Below are 18,450 nucleotides of genomic sequence, written 5' to 3'. Positions count from 1 at the left end.
CGAGTCTCGGATATTTTTTTTCGTATCCTACGTGAGGTATTCGTTGAAGAATACTAACCTTCTTTATTGAGCACAATAATAGTTAACTCGTTGAGCTCAATTATATAGAGATAACAATAATCACGCATGCATTGGCCCTAAAATAGTCCAACACTGGTCATTTTTTAAGATTAAGATATTTCAGTATTTTCTAACGATGCAGTTTTTTTTATTTTCTGTGTACGACAAACATTATGGTGATAGACAGCCACTTCGATGTCTATGCAGAATAAATACGATGTAAACATATCATCACTACTTTTATTAATGTTTTGGACAGTCGCGAACCGCTACGCCGTGAACTACGTAATAGGAAACAGAGTTGAAAAGGTTGTTGGTTTAAGAAACTTAGATTTCTACCCTGATTTTCATCTGTGCAATGTTAGACAGTTAGTACCAGACTAGATAATGGCGTGAGCTTGTCGATCTATATATATATAGAACAACACAGTAGTTATTGTCATTGTAGAGGCTTGTCGCATCGTTGGCAAAGCTCATACGCTTACGAAGTATATCGCTGAGTCGAGACGAGTAAAGCTTTAGTGTAAAACTAATGGACGTGAAAAGACCTTGTCCTTCTTGCCTCTCTTGGCAAGGGCCTAGTCGACATTCGGTATCAAACAAGTTTATGAAAGTGTACGGTTTTATTGAATTCACGAGGTTAAGCGCGCAACTAAAAGTGCGTTAACCCGTCGATTTATAAGGGAATATCTCCCAGCTTATCGACTGCTACAGTTATATATCGAGTGTATTTCTTTGTGATTTTCTCAGCAGCAGCAGCAGCAGTGAATACAACCCGAAACGCGACTTCCATCAAAGCGTGATCAATCGCTTGTGAACAAACCCAGTGTGAGTGTACACTTGTTATATCCCACATATTAGCTAGCCAGTATATGTGCCTCTATACTTCATAAACTATTTTGTGTGTGTCAGAGACGCATGTAAGGGCGTTCCGCCTTTGTGTGTGTGCATATGCGCGTTTGTCAGTGTCTACGAGACGCATACTCGCGTATATAATGCATCTTACAGAAGAATTTCTATCTCAATGAAACAACTCTGGAAATGCTGTCCGCCCCGCTGCCTGAACCGACTATGTACATCCATAACCTTGTCAGTCTTTAAAACGCTGTTTGTAGAAGGCAAAAGCTTTAGAGTAATCGCGCTTAGGGCAGTTCAAGCTAAGCGAATTATGACTAGCCTCCACCCCAGTGGGTACAGCACAGAGTCATGTGAATGTCGCCTAGTAGCATAACTGGCCTGCTGTTATTAGTCTTCTTCCTCTTTTGAACTAAGACAGTTGTGGGCCCAGCTATCCGTACGCTTTTTTTTTCTGATCACGGCCGCCTTACCTTAAACAGATGCGTCTGTATATGGAGGAACTTCATGGAAAGCTTGACATACTCGATGCTTCTTGGACTACCCAACTAACATAAATCGGAAAAGATCGCGTTCAGACAATTATCGGGAAATAGAGATGAAGACTATGATCATTCCAACCTAAATTGTTGCAAGAGTCTGGCGGGAGTTTGCCCGTAACCGACTTTGTTTTGTGTATTGACCACTCAGCAATAACTAATTATGCTAACTATACATATATATATATATATTTTATATATATAATTAACTAGCAATAAGAGCGCGTATGATGTGAGGGTTTTACACATTCTTCGGCCCAGAAAAAGTGTCATCAGTTCACAGGGGAACTCAAAATTATACTACCACCACATAAAATGTTTTTGCCACATGCCACCAGACCCGGGCTTACCATTTATTATTTTAATTCAGATAGCCTTTCCCTCTATCGATTTGCTTTCCTTCATTTTTTCGAGCATGTTTAGACTGTAGATTGAAGATGGATAATCCCTTACAACTCCATCCCCGTTGATTCGGCCGCCTCCGACCTATTGGGTTTTTCATGCCGTAAGCCGTAGTCATCTAAATAAAAATATTATATACATTACGGACACACTTTTTATAAGACGCAGCATTCATGTATTTAGCTTGGCGTCTTGCCATTCTGACACCGTATTTATACGTGCACATATCTTTTGATTGCTAAAGATGTTAAAAAATTCATGCTCCTCACGGGCGCCTGCGTAGACAGTAAAAGTCAAAGGGAAAAAAAAGCTATATCTACAATGTTATATGAGCCGTGCGCATTCCTTAGGTCCGAGATAGCTATCACAGAGGCACAGTAAGTCTAGGTGTTCTGCAGAAGTGGCCTTACTTATTACTTCAAAGGTTTTCCTTGCATGTGCCTTATGCGAGCGGCTTTCGGTGGCCGGTCTTTCCCCCCTCAGACAGACAGGCACGATCGTATCTCAAAGTTATAGTGACTTGCTCTAGTAGTTGTTGACACTGTTGGTTATATAGGCAGACCTTGCTGCTGCCGTCACGAAGATTGGACCCGGTTCGAGTGTTGAAGCTGATGACCCACTTAGGGCAGCCACTGCCGGGAAGCTTCAAATATGAGAAAAACGAGACCCCGTAATGCTCAGTGTATGAATGACTGTATAGAGGAATTCTACCATAGAATATAGCGCGTCTGAAAAATTCCGACAAGCAAATATGTATCGTTGAAAAAGTATGATGAATGTTTCAGTGTTACTGTGTGCTAATATACACGAATATTTTCATCTCGCAGGGATCACTGGCTCAAGTCCAGCCAACAGAATGACCTGTGTGATAAAAAAAAAAAAAACAATTATATTAATTTTATCTCTGTTTGACATCAACATCGTTTCAAAGGTTTAAAGTTTGAGTAGTGTGTTTGGTGTAAATACGGGTACGCTGCAATGTAAATCCGGCTATGGGGCCGAATCAGCGTGCGTTACGGATTCGCATAAATTAAATCTGATCGTTAATGCTCGAAAGATCGAAAAAAAAAGGCATAATATGATTCTTCTCACCCACAAATAAAGAATATATTCATATACATGTACTAATATAGCAATCAATGAAATACTCGAATTTTTCTATATTCTTAGAAATAATTTCTACTCTTTACTCTCCACGAACGTCGCGGAGTTCCTCAACTAGTTTGATCTCTCGACAGCTCAGCGGCGTCGACCAACAACCACACTTTGAGCTTCCTAGATATAGAAACGGGCAAAGAGTGGTTGATTTATCCACCCGTCTTGACCACGGGCCGTGACACAAAACGTCGAGTTGTCGCAGTTATATCTTTGTGCTGCTTCGGCGATATAGGGTCTAGCTAAGATTCGTTTGTGTGCATTACCGATGCATGTGACACCCTGTGACGACTTCATAGGAGATTAGTCATGGCGGCAAGTATAATGACCGATTAAAGAAGGTATATCGCGTTCATACGAATACTCACCGCTTGCAGAGAGTAAAGCACATTTAGAAGTGGACTATTGGGCTGTGATTAAGGCTTCCTTCGAAGGGGACGTTAATTAATGAAAAAGAAAGCGTCAGCAAGCATACATTCTAATGAGGTAGAATACAGAATAAATGTTGTGAACTTCCTCGACCAGCATGAACCGAGGTATGTTTACGTTTTTACGAAAAGGCTATTACGTTTCCGTTGAAGTTTTACTTAGGGCCGCTTATGTATAATTGTAACTGGAAAAAAATACCTAATAACGAAATTTTCGCGTATCTATTATGAGTCAAGCTTTAACGTTATCGACATATTAAAGTACGTAGTTTACCCTCAGAGTAATTTCAGCATAACCCCTTTAGGCAAGAACTCACATGAACACATACAGTTATGCTTCACAACATTTGCATCTGACAAACTCGGCAAACATTTCGATCAGATCGAAAGCGTCCATGATCAATAGAGACAGTTCAATAGAGAGAGATATGTCTCTGTAATTGGTAACGTATTTGGGACACGTTATGGTCTAGGTTCTAACCTCGGGCATAGACACACTTCATCTCATGCTAGGAGCCAGGCGCCTGATGGAACGCCTAACGTCAATACCGGACGTAAAGCTCGAAACATAGAAACTGAACGATTTATAGATATACCTAGAACTATTTGGTCCTCGTATATTTCGTTTGGTTTGGATATTTTCCAAATAGCTGGCAAATATTTTTAGAATGATCACAACAAAAACAGTGCTCTGTATATGCGTGCAGTTCCTACGCACTTAGACAACGTTATTGACAGGGAGATGATCTTTAGTCATACGAAGTCATCGATAGGTTTGGGTCTTTATGCGTACCCTATGACGGAGAAATGTATGATCACTTCCGACTTATCGATCTGTTGACTTCAGGCTTTCGCACGCTGTTCCGACAAAAGGCATTAAACTTTTAAAACAAACGAAACCAAAATATCAGACTGTGCAAAAAAAAACCATTCGGCACTGAACACTCGAGTAGTGAGCGGTACATCAAAAAACTGGCAGTATTTCCCCTTCACATACATAGAGCAAGTAACAAAACTGTATTCTACAATTACTATTTAATTTAATACATGTGGTGGATCTTGAGGGAGTGGTTGGAATCGGACGAGCTATTGTTGCTCTGAGTTCCGGACGTCACAGTATTAAATGCCGCTGGTTAATCTATTGAGGTCTTTCTGGCGCGTACTTTCACAGATAAGAACACGCAGGACTGATCTATTTCCTATCATTTCTTTATTATAATAAACCTCCCTGGCAGGTTTTGTTAGTATTTAACTCAATACACCGTGTTTATATTAGGCTTTAGTATCTTTCATATGTGACTTAATAATAGCCAGGTTCAGTATTAATCTTAGATCTTATGCCAAGGTATATGAGGCCTCGAACGTTTGCTGTTGCCTTATATACGCCATTATTGGTATTACAAGGTTCCCAACACCAAGATTTCTCTATCTTCGATTTCTTCAAGTAAATCGATAGTGGTATGTGCCTGCCTAGCAGAATACTCCGTAATCAAACGGACATAGATCGGAAAAATAGGCGGATTGAAACCAACGTTGCATATTCTTTGCCTTAGACAAAAAAGTAACGAAATCACGGCCATAATGTTTGGTGTCGCCATTAAATAACCAGACTGCTGGTTACTGCACCCGACGGCTCGGACCGTGCCAACAGTACATGGGTCTCTTGAAAAACGCGAGAAAGTGGGCTGCATTCGATGTTTCATTTTCAGCGAATGTCTCATTATAGCAGATGTCCGCGTACTTACGCTTACCTAAATACTATTATCATCTTACGTTCGAACCTACTCGACGTTATTACTTCAATCGATTTCTCTTTCAAGAGAGGCCATTCTTTCGCCTGTGCGCTTTTTGGCTGGAAGTAGAGGTTGAATTGTTTCGTCCGTGGCGATCGTATGCTTTAGGCAGGTATTTCGTTGAACAAAATTTCATAAATTGCAGGTGGAATACCCCACACATATTTACAACTGGTCGGGATTCGATTCGAGGGAAACGCAGATTCCGCTTTTTCGGTATTTAGGTTATAATCAGTAACGCGTTACATGGCAATGCTAGTTTTGACCAACAACGCCGTTAGAAAGTAGTCAGGCTCTGCTGTCATGAAGGGCCTTCTCAAGGCAATGCGTTCTTATCCTTCGTGTCCCAATATTTAGTCACCTCCTGGCTGGCCTTCAGTCCGATTTCCGTTCTGCACTATATATCTCGTAGTACGGTTTCACTTAAGGTCTCCATATCTAATGTCTTTGCTAATGTTCAATTAGATTTGCCGATTGAGGAATGGCATGGCCTGGGTGATTAATGCACGTTGCCATAATAAACATAATTAAGAAGCCAGCCGTCACGCTGGTTCAAATGTTATTACTCCTATTATTAATCAAATTATTTCCAGATATTAATATCCAAGAAACTAGGCAATGAAGAAAGATGAAATACTATAAAGAAGGTTAGTAACCGTATGATTGCCATGCTGTTTCATAAATTTGTTGGAGAAATCCTAGATAGGTCCAGTAAGACCTACTTTGGTTAGATTAGGAATGGGGGCAAGGCCTTAATGCTATACCTAAAAATAGGCTATTCTAAAGACCTATGCACGTAGAACGAACAATTGATAATGCTAAAAACCAAAGAAAGAAAAACAATCTTGGATGATTTTATATAGTGCTCCGGTCTCAAGGAACAAAAATTCAACAAACGAGTATTGGTTTTTGAGGTTAGAATATGTTTTCTGTCGGACTAATTTCCGCTGAAGTACAGTCAATCTGATTCTACTCATAAGTTTTTTAAAAAGCTAGTGTCTTTAACTAGCCAAATTACGTTTGCTAACGACGCTTAGTTTAAAAACCATTCAGTTAAAAAGCTCGTTTATTTAAAGTTCTCTTTTCTTTATTCAATTATGTTTGTTCGCAGTCTTCTATATAATAATCAGAACAACACGTTACGGAGGTGACGTAACTTTTATCAAAGAAAAGATGTGGAAACCATCTCTTAAAACGAGCGACGAATAGACAACAAAAAAAAAAACGTTTTTTTCATTGAAGATTAGTTATAGAGATGAAAAAGTTGCATCTAAACAACGCGGATTCCCGGCGAAATTAAATGAAGTAATGCTGGAATTATTTAATGACCCACTGTCCGCACGAGGCGTATTTTTAACAACTATCGGGTATTTTCAAATCTCCAACAAATCATTTATGTGCGATCATATATGCTTAATAAAATTGGTATTTTAAATCTTGTGAGAAATGATCGAAAGAAAGATCCTTTTAGAAGATTGCTGAAACAAAGAACGTATCGATTCGTATTGAGGCTTTAAATAAACAAAAACTAAAGTCAAACAAACGTATTTTCTAGAAACTGGGCCGCTTAGTAACTATTATTTTATGATTATATCGTACCTTAATACGTGCAATAAGAAGTTTCATTATCTACGTACATCGCGCTCTCACTTCGTAAGCCAGACATAACGTCTCCAGGACCAATGCAGTTACAAGAGGGTAGGTTTCCGTAATTGTTAAATCCTAATGTATTTACCAACGAATGTTAGACATGCATATGGGGCCTACGTCAGACAGACCCTGAGTAAGCAGAACTGTTCGTGCTGGATCAGCCGTTTGGTGTAATGCTTAACAGCTTTTTCTACCCTTTTTTTCGAACTCGAAGTATATAATCACGACTCTTTTATTTCATTTTAGCGTAACACGATTCTGTTACACATGTACATAAGGAAAAGCACATTAGCTGAATCGACATAACAACGTATACGGCCTAAAAGGCCATATTGATCCACGTAAAGGCTTATTTTATACATAGTTAAAAAATCTTCCGATTAACTATCATCTTCAGTCGAACGCGGTCTCATTCCACCAAAAAGCCTAAAAGCCTTCTGCCACCATGTTTCGCTTGCGACCGAACGCATCATCCTCAACCGATGAAAGGGCTCTGTTCGCCTTAATAATCGTTAGTCTCCTCTAGCCGTTGGCAGCACTATCATGTCCCATCGTTGCGTGATCGTTCTAATCACTCCGCGCATTCTCAACGACTTGCAGTAGCTGCACGACTGTTAAATGTGCCGTGGCGCAAGGACCGTATGTGTCCTAAATCCTCGCAATTGACCTTGGTGAGGTCAAGCTATGTGATAAGATCTCGGCCTTCGCTAAAGACTAATCTCATTTCATGAACTTCCCAAAAAATTTTAAAAAAACGAGTACATTAGCTACATTCGTAATACTTGGACAAGTGATGATAACGGCTATCCGCCAGCACAACAATGTAAAAAAATATAGCCACAGTGACCAACTAAAGTATGGTACGCACGAGTTTGTTGTTGTCTAATGTTGTTATCGTCTGCTGGTGCCGTCGTGTGCTGTTGTGCTGTTATCGTCTGCTGCAACAATGCGCCTCAATACGTCGTCTGGCAGAAACAGGTCACGGGCTCTGCAGGTCACTGAGATGGCCAGCAGTAATCGTTGAGGGGCGGCACGAGCCAATAAAAGTTTGAAGGACGCAAAAAAGAAGTAACAAGCCAATCTACAGGAAGCTTTTAGGGGCGGATAGTAAGATAAAGCATTCTGATATCATACGTCGGGTGGGTATGTAGACATATGACCCAGAAAGGCGCTGCCTTTATGCTGAATAAACCTCGACATGCGACGTCAGGGGAAGCGCTGCGAGACTAACTAAAGACTAGTAAATATCTTTATGGGACGGTAACAACAGTATCAAGACTACACAGATAGCCTCTTCTAGTTTCTTGACGAAATTAGCTTGTGAAAAATGAGTTTGAAATGTGCAGCTGAACCGGCCTTTCTAAACATTTAGAGTACAAGTCCAACACCGCTAATAGGAGTTCTGTAAAACGGCAGGCTCCCAGCATAAAGTGGGTCTACTCTTAGATACGAACTCACATCACGTGTCTTATAAGTTTAGCAGGAAGACACGGTACTTGCTTCGCCACCACCGGGACAGCCTACCAGCCTAACTAATCAGTTATGATAAATGGGACTATATCGTGGTGTCCTGAAACCAAACATTATGATCAAGTGGGTAGGTATAAAAACTATGAAGTGTTGCAGATAATGTTTACGACGGGCAGCATGAGGACGGGTAGACTTCAGAAAGGCATTGGTAACATCAAATTTTAATACAGGAGCATGATGATCGCAAATAATGGTCCACTTTTAAAATACTTTGTAGATGGTTTTAACCATACATACTTATTACTCTAACGTATTTCTCATCGTTAAGTGCGTGCAACAATTATTTCCTTACTGTACACTTTACTTCGTTTTAATTACGCGTTAAGACTGCTTCGTCAAGCCAGTGCTAGCAGGTAACAGTTCGATCGTGTTATCGGGGAGAAAGAATATCGTTTTTATGCGAATTATTGACAATATTCCATAATTGACTTTTGATTCCGTAACAGATAACAATCGGGTAAATGGCTTTCTATGAGTCGGAGCAAGGCTCATCGTGTCTGAGGCCATGTGAGGTATATAAATGGGCCTATTTTAACGCATGATTCAGTTCAAGTTGACCTTTGTTCCGCATGACTTCATCGCATAAGCTAAATATGTCTTCAAGGTAATTCAGTAGTTCGACCGATTTCAGCGCATAATGGCAACGATACGAGCGTTGTCAGGGGCCCTTGTCTCTCACTGGAAGAGGTACTTTGCAATAGTGCAGAAGTAAATGACAGCGCTGAGATCAACAATTCAGGCCTAATCAAATGGTTTGTCAATTAAAATAGCATTACAACATTTATTACTCATGCCCTAAATCTAATCTATATGTCTTCAGGCACTATTCATTTGTTAGACATTGATATATTTGCAATATCTAAAGGCTTTCAGAGGACCGCTTTTTTATCGCGTTTTTCGGCCGATAGAAAAATGTGCGTGAGAATTTTTAAGCAAGAACCCTGAAAGAGTCTTTTATCACTTCCGCTACTGAATAATGATCTGGGCGCTCAGGAAACACAGATGTGATTCGATCGCGTCATCCCCTTACTCGTCTTAACTCTAGGCCCTTTTTTATCCACAAACGCGGAATTACCTGTAACTCGATAGCTAACGTTAGATACAAGAATTACGGAAAGTGTTTTGACAATCAACTTAGGAACCCTATTAAAAACCACGGAAGCACCGCGGTCATCTAATCAATAATTGGGTATCTTACATGCGTTAACCCTGTTTACAGATTGCTTTGTTCCGTCATAGTGGAGTTTGTACTTATGCTATACTTATATACTAATACTTGTATCACCATTACATAACGGCCAAAAGAGACAGACTTTCAAATATCGTTATTTCAAGATCTCGAAGCTCACTTTAGCGCCTCAACTTCATCAACAATCGACAAACAAAATCCCTTCAATTCACGGCGTGTTGTCAACATGTGATTACACTCTCAGCCATTAATTTCCATTGTTAACAATGTCGTATCATTCGTGTACCCCGTCAGACAAGTCTGAGTGAACATTACTGACCGCTGAGACAGTGAACTGCTCTTACTTGGTGGCCTCTCAAGTTATCAAATTATCTGTCTCGGGCTACAAGGCATGTAAATTAAGGCGACTGGGCTATTATTCCACAAAACCAAGTGATACAAACTCAAGGACAAGAAGGTGAGGACTTACAGAAAATCAAGGGCTGAAAGAAGCAAGAAATAGGCCCAACAACGTTTGACCTTTCTTTCCCTGTATCGCCGTGTCCTACTAGTTTCGTCGGTCTCTTTGACCCAAGAAGATACGAGAGCGTTTCTCGGGAAAGAAGGTCCTTCCCAACGCCTCTGATCGCCTCCGCAAACCTCGTTATGGCTTGCCTGACCGCAAGGCCAGCGGCTGTACTTGCGGTATGCGATGGGTAGAGCTGGTTTGCTGCTTTCTGTGGTCAGCAACAATAGTGGCAGCGATGTAGTCTCGACGTAGAATCCACAAGCACCGTCTTGTTCGCCCTGCCAAGCTCGTTTGCCTTCTACCAAAACCGCGTTTATCATGAAGTAGGCAGCAGGCATTTACTCTCCCAGCCTTCGCACCGCCATCACCAAATGCATCACCTCTCGGACTGAGCGCTACTACGGCGGGGCGTGCGACGGCGTAATAATGAGTCTGTCTTTCTATCCGTCTGTCTTCTTGCAGCCGCCGACTGCAGTGAGTAGTTAGTGTCGTGCACCGTTCCCCTATTGTATCAACCGTAAACGAAGTAGCAACGGAAGACACCGTAATGTACATATAAGTAGTAGTGTTAGTGGTACTAGTACTGGAGTGACTAGCCATCGCGCGTCCTTCCCTGATCTACTACCGGAAAGATTCAGTTGCGCCTGCAAGCGTAGCCTAGTCTATGGTATTGGGCTTGGAGGAGGAGGAGGGGGAGGAGCAAACAGATAAACTGATTAGCTCACGTAGCTTATAGAGGGCAAACATATGATACCGCCGTTGGTCTTAAGGGAGGTTCTAACCGCTGCGGGCGACAGGTAGGACAGCGATACTCGCGCCACGTACCACCCAGTTACCACCAGTACAAAAGGGACAAAACAGAACGACACTCACACAAATCGAGACAGTGAGAGATAGCAGGCTATGCAGAAAGAAAAAGCCTGAGAAAGAAAGAGCGGCTGGCTGCTGGTTGCTTCGTGGAAAACCTGCGTGCGTGCACGATAGCCCCTTTGCTAGCTGTGGGACCACAACTGGATAGGCTACGCCAGTTACAACAGCAACGGCCTTAGCTGCGGTGGTAGTAGCGATTGCATAGCCACTGTCTCTTGTTGCTCGCTTGTTTTAACGGAAGGTCCAAGCGAATACCAAAGGACCGCGTCAGTCTTCCGTCTCAGCCTATAGCAGACAGTAGAACGGTGGGGCCCCAGCTGCACCTCATTTATAGCCCAACTAAATTAAACTGCAATTAACAGAGCGCAATAATGCAGTATCCCAAACGAACTCAGTTGCGCGTCGGATTCCCACCCGTTGGATAAACCTGGTCCAGCATTAACGAAGTCGGCTATCCAATACCTTGATGTTTTTACCCTCTGGAAATTATACCAAGCTTGTTGATATACGTACTAATGTGCTTGTGTTGCATCGTTATATTCCTTACATACAAATCCCTGGATTAAGAATTCGCTTTTTCGGTGGCTATTTTCTCATCAAGGCTCGACAACTGAGAAAGTTACTGAGGATAAGTCGTGCGCGATTTTTGTGATCGGTTATCTGGTATTCCTCCTATATAAATTCCCCTAACGGTCATTGAGCACCTTGACGGATTGCGCTGGCTAGTAACAGTTGTGAGTTATCTTAAGTGAAAATCCCTATAGCTTAGACACCGGTAACTAATAAAGGGGTTTATGATGTAAACAGTCGTGGATGCTTCAGATGGATGCCTCTTTGAAGTATTTATTGATCTAGTGAAAGCTTTCGTTGTCGCAAGAAGAAAGCCAACTGACTGGGCGTTACCTAAGAACCAAGTAAATTCCTGAAATTTGGCTGGCGTTTTCCGCTAAGGTGCTTCTCGATTCTCACTTCGTTTCCCTTCACCGTATCTTCGGTTTCTGAATGAGATTTGTGTTCACTTTTGTCTGCTTTTCCATCATCCCCCGAGAGAGAAAAAAAAGAGTTGTGGCGTTGGTTGTTCAATGATGCCGGATTGACCTGATGATGATTTCAATATTTGGTGATTGCCCTCTACGCAGTTTTCGTCAATATGAGTGCGCTGACGCGACGCTTCGTCAAGACGACGACAACGACAACCGTCACGAAGTCGGAGAGCGAGGGTCCCACGGCAACTGAAGGAGGCGAGACTAAGACCGTCACGGTAACCAAGAAAAAGAAATCTATCGATAACGGACTCGAACGCAAGGATAGCAAACAGGAAGAGGTCAGTTAAATTATTCAATGAGGCAGCTTATCAATACGCAGTCAATCAATTGTAATTATGTCCGGATTAATTAATGGGGAAGATACGAGGGCCGCAGAAACGTGATCCTTGATGTTTGCCTGCGTATAAAAGCTAATCTTCAAATTTAACGTTCCTATACTGCTTCAAAGATATATTTTATGTAGCGTCGTCAACACTTCTTGGATGTTTATTTTTACCGGTCACACAATATAATAATGGTACAATATAGTACCCATTAACCGTTGGCTTAAAATTTGGACCAGAAAGTACACGACTGTAATGATTGTTATAATAACTACACGTGCGTAACTTATAGTAGTTCACTTGTATATTTGGTCGTCGAATTCCCGTTCCAGCGAGTCCGAATTCTGTTCTTCTTTTAAATAGAAAACAGTATTTCTATCAAACAAATACAGCGCTAATGGCTATACCTCCCCTATTAGGAAACAAATAGCAGGCAAAATGTATAGAGAACAAGTACGGATTATTGTTGGGTGGGGGGCAATTCCCCAGTAAAATCAAAGTTATGTTGATGTTTAGCATGCCCAATGTGTCGGCCCGATTTAGCAATGTGGGCTGGCAACTATTATATTGTATTTGGATCGCTAAAATGCAGCCCCTCTTCCCGCACCAATGAAAAGCCCTTTGTTGAGCTTTGCAATGACTTTGCCCATTAATTACATAACTCTGGTCCGAATGTTGTCATTTCCGAGACTGCTCAACAAAGCAAGTCATCGACCATTGATTGGCGCGCGAAAAAACAAAAAACGTATTGTAATAACCGGTAGCAGTAGTATAGTCGCACTGATAGATGGCTGCATTTTCGACATGAAGATTCTTAAATTTGGCCATGGGTAGACTCATCTATATAAATGAAAGCGGAGTGAACGCTCTTGAGTCGCAGTGAGGAATGATTAGCCATGCTGATGTCTTCGCACCTCGTACATAAACTTCGTGCTCTCAAGAAAAGGTCGCGTTTTTGCAAATTTCCGAGTACAAATTGCCCCATGGGAAATCTCGGACGATTTTTGTACATTGCGTACCGGTATGATGAAGTCTGAAGTGCTTGATAAATTTACAGTGCCATTTCTTTTGCATAGCAACGTGCGTGTATAATTTAGCTGACGCTTTTTATATTTGATGCTAAAAATTCGAATCGTTCTATCTTCTAATGCTTTTGTTTTTCTCGAAAAAAAACATCAATGTTAAGAATTTTTCGACCCAACGCTATTCAGCAAACCGGGACATTGCCTATTGTTGGTCAGATACTCAGGTCTTCCTGACGTCCTCCGCAGGGATTGAATTTCGAATCTGTACTTAGTGCAGCTTCGAAAAGAACAGCGCCCACATTCATCCTGTGGAAGTTAACCGTCATCCGAGACAACATGCTACTGAGCATTTGGGTCGTTCAATGTGTGTCCCTAACTTTAGGCCACTGTCGGCTTTTAGGCCGTCGAGTTTTGTGCGCAAGGTTGGCGCCAGCGGCAAACGAACGGTTGGTTCATAGATCGAATACGAACAGTTAAGCCGAAAAAGAGTGGCTCTACTTATGTGAAGAAATAGACTGTCGTAAGAAACGTTACCTTTTCCCGAACGCTGCCCGGCAATGTGCCGGCCAGCGATCAGCAAACATAACGCCCCCTTCTCTGGGCCCTGTTCGAAAGATCTAAATGGATGGTTTCAAGCAAGGTCACTTGGTATGGCCAAATTTTGGTCAGCTTTGTTGAGGGATTACTGCATATAGGCGTGTCGCTTAGCTTGTAGGAGATCTGAGACTAACCAATGCTCATATATTTACCGAGTGTAAATACGATCACCGAGGGTCGAATTCAGTAAATCAGAAACACACTATATAATACTAACGGCCGCGATACATAAACTATTTGTACACTGCACCAGACGCTCACTACAGATCAAAGTTACTTCATGCGTCGGTTGTTTTTGTTTCTACAATAGTTAATAACTTTTGTTACCAGCTTTAGTTCTATCAGTAGGCAGCCTTGACAATTAGCCAGGTTGTACCGATGTCGGATGCTGATTCAAACACGTGCTAAATCTTTATCTATAAAATCTTAGCTTCATGAATAACCAAAGCGGTTATAGTAAACAATATTGAAAGGTATTTAACTGAAAAATATTTACACAAACATAGCAAAAAAACATCAAGAAATAGGCATCCGTTTTTCACCTATTGGCCATAAACACTTGAAAGCGTTTTCACTGATCTCAGACTACTGAAATTTTAATGGGATCTGACAAACAGATTCGAATATCTATCTACCTTATCTCCGATTGGCCGATTATATTCAACTTTCACCCATTAGTAACCGATTTACAAATTCCAGTACCACACTGGGCTTTCTGGGCTCTTTTCCAATGCCTTCTTCTGTCCTCGCTCAGTCTGTTTCATACGAAAGTAGCCTTAGTTCATATTTCCGTTTAGGCGTAGTTAATTTTTATTTTGTATGTGTATGCGTATGTGTTTGTGCGTGTGTGTGTGTGTTTTTATTCGAATATATCCTAACATGTTTCCGTTTGCTCTACATTTAATTCGTTTCTTCCGCAGCTGTTTCTCTCTGGCTACGTCAATTGGTTGTTGACCATCAAATAGAGTATTCTTCAAGACGATCTGAAAGCTCATTCAGCGGGTTACTGCTATTTTCTTGCGCTCTCAGTGTCTTCTCTGGAAGAGGAAGCTTGAAGACATAGCATTGTTAGAGTCCTCCAAGTAGCAGTACTTCGTATATTCCCATTCATTATAGATTCTCATGCAGTAGTCTCGCAGTTGTGGCAGTTCCCTAGCAGGACTGAACGGGAAGGCCTCTTGAAGAACGACACCAGTAGCAACAAATGAAAATGGGCGCGTTCGTCTATTGACTGGCAGCGCACAACATGACATGTTATGATGGCGATGCTGCCTAACAGCAGGTTATCTCAGTCTTGTGGTCCTAAGGTGAACTATCGCGTTCTGCCGCTGTCCACGAGGGTAGCCTATAGACAGCTTAACAAGAACGCGCCCGCATATTGGTCCTTCGGCTGCAGTTGCTGATAGGCGCCAGATTGCTCTCGCTTGACGACAACTTTATCTTTGAACGTGTGTTGTACAGCCGAGCTAGGCTTCCATCATTATGTGTCGATCATGTGTTGTTTGCTGGATGTGTCTTTCTGCTGAATCACTGATAAGGTGCTAGTGCGTTTGAATTTCCCTATATACAAAAATGCTGGCATTGGGTACCGATCTGTAAGGCATCTAGGGTCTGTCGCTGGTTTTGGGCCAGTGCTGGCTTAGTTAAAGTACTAAGTAGAATGGTACCAATAGCAAAAAGCCGCTGTGCTTTAAGACAGCACATCTAGTCTTTTCAGATTTGGTTAAATAGAACCTTAAGGTACGCGAGTTTGGCTAAAATAGTTAGCAGGCTAGTTTACTAGCAGGACACGGGACAATAGGCCGGCGGCTTCGCTAATAAATACTTATCAAAATACTCACACCACAATCAAACAAGCTGATTCCTGGAGGCGTTCGAGCCTGTGGAGCGCCGAATTAGCCAAACGTCCGCCTGGCGGTGGCCACTGAGCAGGTGGTATTAATATCCACACTTGGTGATAATGTTGCTGACGGCTCGGACGACCATCTGCAATACGCGAGACAAACGTAAGACGCCAAATGACGGCTAGTGTTTGCGTTGTTTAGGTAGCCCATAGGTAGCGCTAAAGTTCATATTCTTCGCTAGCGGTAAGCGCTTGAGTCGGATGGTGATAGTGGCAGCAACCATGTCTTGCAAAAACAGCAGGACGCAACGGGCAGCCGAAACTGCCCCGGTGCGTCAGCTAGTGGGTCTGCCTGTTTCTCCATTTGCTTCTCATCCATCCGAACAGTGAACTAGTCACTTTCCCAGTCAGCCCCGCTTCGTTTTTATTTATCGGAACTGTCCGACGGTTTGAGTCAACCAACGCGTTGCACCGGTTACAGAGCGGTGTTCGGTACTGCGGACGTTATGGCGACAATCGCAACACAGCGCAGCGCGACAGAGAAGTGTTTCCGTACACGCGAGCCGGCTGCGGCTCTCGCAGCCAGCAAATTACGAGCTGGCAGCCTCCACTGCAGCATTGCTTCTTGGTACTTCCTTAATGGCTTCTAAAACTTATAGCCAGCTGGAAGCGAACCATAACCTAACAGTGTATAGCAGGTGGCCGCATGAGGGCCTGACGGTTGTCTCTCGGCAGGGTCTTCTGCACTACGATTCTGACCGACTCGGACCGGCTGAGCGCTCAGGCGCCGGCCCGTACTAGCGCGCGACCACGCTAAAGCTACTACCAGCTGTGTCATCCGCTCATGCTAATGCTTACTCTGTCCGGGCTCTATTCGCATTAATAGTTAGGGCTTGTAGCTGCTGCTGTTACAGTGAGATGGACTCGGGGACCGTGCGGTATAGGCGACTCGAAGATTGACATTAGCCATTTTGAGAAGCTCGCGCGGCTCTCGAGAAGCCAGGCCACCAGAGGCGGGCATCGACTGTGGACCATCCTTCCTCACCGCTTGCTTCCTAGGTCGCTGTTTCAACAGCTTTTGCTGGGGCTATCGTGACGATCGGTGCCACTCAGAAGTTTCTTGGGCCAGCTCAGCAAGGAAGAGGAGCTCACCGTGCGACGTCGACCACCATCAGTAAACCTTTTTTGTGTGAGTGCTCCGCAATTTTCACTTTAATTTCCTGGTGCCTGGAGCCTTGATGGGGCAGCTTTCCCAACTGCTGTAGCTGATCGAGGAGTATAGTGGCATGTGGTAAACAGCTACTGCGAGAATTGGGGGCTTCGGCTATGCCTATGATCCACTGTGCATAGTGTTGCGTGTTGAAGCGTATTACAGGTGAAAGCGTGCTTTCGATATATGCGGTTGTTTGTGTATGCCAGTAAGTAGGTGAGGTTTAATTATCATTGAGGTATGCGTTGCTATTTTATGAGAGGACATGGCTCTTTGGTTTAATCGGGGAACCCTAAGGATAAACAGATCCTTTATTATGGTTTCAACTGAGAATTGTTGGTAGCGAGTTCATTTTCATTTGGGACCTAGCTGCTACATATTTCATAGGACCTTCTTGTCTAGTACTTATACAGTGGTGCTAACTCGTACTTTGGCTTCATCATACATCAGTACTCTATGAAAAAAATCAAGAAAATGAACATTTGTATTTGAATTGCTCCGTAACAGATCAGTTTAGTCCATATTGGGTCCGAATGGCATCGACTTAAAGAAAATCGTCTTCCAAGTTCTACTTTGTTTTTAAATCTCGAGCTGTGTAGTGTAATTGGACCTTGACAGAAAGTGGTCTAGGCCATTCATTTCCTGAAATGGCGCTAGAGGCACGCGGAAGAATCATGCCCGCCCTGAATTCTCTGCCTTCCGCCAAAAATAGCAGCAGGCGCCGAGATTCTCTATCTGGTTGGATAACGCAGATCTACCGTTATCGGCAGATATTTTAAAGTAAGGTAAAGATGACATCTACTATTTTTGATAATTAAAATTTTGTTTTTAACACAAATCGAGATTCTGGGTAGAGACATTTATAAATGGCCGATACAAAAAGATGCAATGGTGCTACTTCATATTGATACTATAATACAAAGTGATTATACAGACATATAGAAACATATTGTTATAGTTAAATTTGCAAGCAAAATCAGGTTGAGTTTCGGGACTTGACATACAAAAAAAACATATAGATGAAAAAAAAATTTAGCGTGAAAGAAAGTCTTCAATAACGACTCCGTTATTTCTGATCATAACCCACGTCACATGTACGTACCTTTTTCACCCAGCTGTTGCAGCCCCATCTGGGCGCCGACAAAGGCAATTTCACCTCTTCTTTATTGGGCTTTCCCCTTTTTGCACGAAGTGCCCATGTTATACGAGCTAGTCATACGACAACTAAGCTACAAGCATAATTAGATATACCCAACATTTGCCGAGAGACAGAATTGTCATGTTTAAGGTAGGCTACAACAAACAACAACAATAACCTCTATTGCTAACATTAGTATCGGATGAGGAAACACATTTTCTTTTAAATTTAATTGTCAGCTTTTTTTTATAATATGTTGCCATGTGAGACTCTTGCTGACAACGGGTCA

The 18,450-nt window shown here is 42.3% G+C and overlaps 1 protein-coding gene across 4 annotated transcripts in view; it reads left to right on the top strand.

Moving 5' to 3' along the window:
• Nucleotides 1-752: 752 nt before the first annotated feature.
• Lmpt (four and a half LIM domains protein limpet) overlaps nt 753-18,450 on the top strand; it is a 66,103-nt gene continuing 48,405 nt past the window's right edge. The window contains exons 1-2 of one of the 4 annotated variants that reach the window (XM_086973018.1): nt 753-888; nt 12,119-12,303. In XM_086973018.1, coding sequence (XP_086829144.1) covers nt 12,130-12,303 — 174 coding nt within the window. In that variant the 5' untranslated portion in view covers nt 753-888; nt 12,119-12,129. Of the gene's footprint in view, nt 889-10,933; nt 11,285-12,118; nt 12,304-16,725; nt 17,003-17,070; nt 17,189-18,450 lie in introns of those variants that run through there. The other 3 variants (XM_022852704.2, XM_022852707.2, XM_022852708.2) reach the window with 3 other exon arrangements.

Source organism: Varroa jacobsoni, unplaced genomic scaffold, assembly GCF_002532875.2.
Source record: "Varroa jacobsoni isolate VJ856 unplaced genomic scaffold, vjacob_1.0 contig00932, whole genome shotgun sequence".
Classification (NCBI taxonomy): domain Eukaryota; kingdom Metazoa; phylum Arthropoda; class Arachnida; order Mesostigmata; family Varroidae; genus Varroa; species Varroa jacobsoni.
Note: the sequence above shows the minus strand (reverse complement) of the source record. Positions and strands in the feature narration are given on the sequence as shown.